This window comes from Oncorhynchus nerka, unplaced genomic scaffold (assembly GCF_034236695.1).
Source record: "Oncorhynchus nerka isolate Pitt River unplaced genomic scaffold, Oner_Uvic_2.0 unplaced_scaffold_9829, whole genome shotgun sequence".
In the NCBI taxonomy this organism is placed as follows: Eukaryota; Metazoa; Chordata; class Actinopteri; order Salmoniformes; family Salmonidae; genus Oncorhynchus; species Oncorhynchus nerka.
In genome coordinates this window covers 1-3,581 of record NW_027031493.1, presented here as the reverse complement: position 1 = coordinate 3,581, position 3,581 = coordinate 1, and the positions used below count along the sequence as shown (strand labels likewise).

Below are 3,581 nucleotides of genomic sequence, written 5' to 3'. Positions count from 1 at the left end.
CGCCCAGTTCTGCCTCATTCTGGAGTGTTGAGGAGGACGTCGTGGAGCCTCACGGGGAGCAAAGAGTGGCAAACTTAACTAACTCAGGTTGTGCAACTATTTTCAGGTATAGACTTTTCAATCGCATTGTTACACCTTAATTGATAATAATCATTTGACGCATGCTAATATTTGTCATATTTCACACGTACAAATGTATATTAGCGGCAGGTAGCCTAGTGGTTAGAGAGTTGGACCAGTAACTGAAAGGTTGTTAGATTGAATCTCCGAGCTGACAAGGTACGAATCTGTTGTTCTGCCCTGAACAAGGCAGTTAACCCACTGTTCCTAGGTCGTCATTTTAAATAATAATTAGTTCTTAACTGACTTGCCTAGTTAAATAAAAGGACAAATAAAAATATGAAAATACATGTGTGAATTGGAGATGTGTCATTTGCATGTTCCAACTCCCCTGAGATCTCCTCAGAGATTGGAGTCAAGACCAGAGTCAGCATTGCCCAGTACCCTGGAGCAATTATGGTGAAGTGACTTGCTCAAGAGCACAACGGCAGATTTTACCATCGTAGCACCTAGCATGCTACTCCTTTAAAAAGGCCAGTGTCAGACCATTCCAGAGTTTCCTCCACCTTCTGCCATGTCCTCCATGGCTTTCCGTACGCCCTGTCGAAGGCCCGAGCATCAGCAGGCCTCTGGAACGTCAGGCCACACCTCCTGTCCTCCACCATCCAATGGTGGAAGGTGGGCGTGGCCTTGGTGTACACAAGGTTCTTCCTCAGAGCACACTCCAGGATCACCTGAGTAATCACACAACAGACACGTCATTCAATCAGTCAATCAACCTGTCAATCAATCATCATGATAATTATTTAGCAGTGTTGTATTGGAGACCAACTTCAGTTGAGTCGAGACCAGAACAATGAGTCCAATTTAACACTATCTTGTACTGTACTAGTTGTCAGAGTGACAGCATGTTGACTACAGAAGTCTAGACTATATTGTACTGTACTAGTTGTCATAGTGACAGCATGTTGACTACAGAAGTCTAGACTATATTGTACTGTACTAGTTGTCATAGTGACAGCATGTTGACTACAGAAGACTAGACTATATTGTACTGTACTAGTTGTCATAGTGACAGCATGTTGACTACAGAAGACTAGACTATATTGTACTGTACTAGTTGTCATAGTGACAGCATGTTGACTACAGAATACTTTTTTGTGTGTGTGTGTGTGTGTGTGTGTATATTTGGTGTGTGTTTGTGTGTCTGATGCTCACATGAGTTTGTCCCTTACCTGTTTGTCCCTCACCTGTTTGTCCCTCACCTGTTTGTCCCGTAGACGTTCTCCATGGATGAGGAAGTGGGAGCGACCCAGAGGGGCGAGTCCCAGCCCCAGCTCGGGGGGCAGGACCCTGCAGACTCCCACTCTACTCAGAGCCCCCGTCCTGGACCAAACCAGCCTCTACTGGAATCATCCCTCACCATCACCACGGCTTTACACACACGATGTAGCTGTCGCTGGAGAGAGGATGGAGAGGGACCATCAACACTCATTATGAGTCAGGTTAACTCATTTCCTTCAGGTTAACCATGTTATGCTCCTGGATTCTCACTCTGGTGATGATAGACTGAGGGAGGGTGTGTTTCACATTGCAGCCGACTCTTAAGGCAAGTTGAGCCTGAGGGTTGTACATCACCTTCCATCATATACAACTAATCAATAGTACTGGGGTTCTAAATACAACTAATCAATAGTACTGGGGTTGTACATCACCTTCCATCATATACAACTAATCAATAGTACTGGGGTTCTAAATACAACTAATCAATAGTACTGGGGTTGTACATCACCTTCCATCATATACAACTAATCAATAGTACTGGGGTTCTAAATACAACTAATCAATAGTACCAGGGTTCTAAATACAACTAATCAATAGTACTAGGGTTCTAAATACAACTAATCAATAGTACTAGGGTTCTAAATACAACTAATCAATAGTACTAGGGTTCTAAATACAACTAATCAATAGTACTAGGGTTCTAAATACAACTAATCAATAGTACTGTGGTTATAAATCACCTTCCATCATATACAACTAATCAATAGTACTAGGGTTCTAAATACAACTAATCAATAGTACTAGGGTTCTAAATACAACTAATCAATAGTAATGGGGTTATAAATCACCTTCCATCATATACAACTAATCAATAGTACTAGGGTTCTAAATACAACTAATCAATGGTACCGGGGTTCTAAATACAACTAATCAATAGTACTGGGGTTATAAATCACCTTCCATCATATACAACTAATCAATAGTACTGGGGTTCAAAATACAACTAATCAATAGTACTGGGGTTGTACATCACCTTCCATCATATACAACTAATCAATAGTACTGGGGTTCTAAATACAACTAATCAATAGTACTAGGGTTCTAAATACAACTAATCAATAGTACTAGGGTTCTAAATACAACTAATCAATAGTACTAGGGTTGTACATCACCTTCCATCATATACAACTAATCAATAGTACTGGGGTTCTAAATACAACTAATCAATAGTACTAGGGTTATAAATACAACTAATCAATAGTACTAGGGTTATAAATACAACTAATCAATAGTACTAGGGTTCTAAATACAACTAATCAATAGTACTAGGGTTCTAAATACAACTAATCAATAGTACTAGGGTTCTAAATACAACTAATCAATAGTACTGGGGTTGTACATCACCTTCCATCATATACAACTAATCAATAGTACTGGGGTTCTAAATACAACTAATCAATGGTACCGGGGTTCTAAATACAACTAATCAATAGTACTAGGGTTCTAAATACAACTAATCAATAGTACTAGGGTTCTAAATACAACTAATCAATAGTACTGGGGTTGTACATCACCTTCCATCATATACAACTAATCAATAGTACTGGGGTTCTAAATACAACTAATCAATGGTACCGGGGTTCTAAATACAACTAATCAATAGTACTAGGGTTCTAAATACAACTAATCAATAGTACTGGGGTTGTACATCACCTTCCATCATATACAACTAATCAATAGTACTGGGGTTCTAAATACAACTAATCAATAGTACTAGGGTTCTAAATACAACTAATCAATAGTACTGGGTTGTACATCACCTTCCATCATATACAACTAATCAATAGTACTGGGGTTCTAAATACAACTAATCAATAGTACTAGGGTTCTAAATACAACTAATCAATAGTACTAGGGTTCTAAATACGACTAATCAATAGTAATATGGTCCTAAATACAACTAATCAATAGTACTAGGGTTCTAAATACAACTAATCAATAGTACTGTGGTTATAAATCACCTTCCATCATATACAACTAATCAATAGTACTGGGGTTCTAAATACAACTAATCAATGGTACCGGGGTTCTAAATACAACTAATCAATAGTACTGGGGTTCTAAATACAACTAATCAATGGTACCGGGGTTCTAAATACAACTAATCAATAGTACCGGGGTTCTAAATACAACTAATCAATAGTACTAGGGTTCTAAATACAACTAATCAATGGTAC

General features: G+C 38.6%; 1 protein-coding gene across 1 annotated transcript; it reads right to left on the bottom strand.

Annotated features, from left to right (window-relative positions):
* Positions 1-606: 606 nt before the first annotated feature.
* Positions 607-1,446, bottom strand: LOC135565937 (sprouty-related, EVH1 domain-containing protein 2-like; the record flags this gene model as incomplete). Its single annotated transcript, XM_065013911.1, has 2 exons — positions 607-794; positions 1,326-1,446. Coding segments are annotated over 2 exons (309 nt in total), but the record flags the coding sequence as incomplete, so codon positions are not given.
* Positions 1,447-3,581: the final 2,135 nt, after the last annotated feature.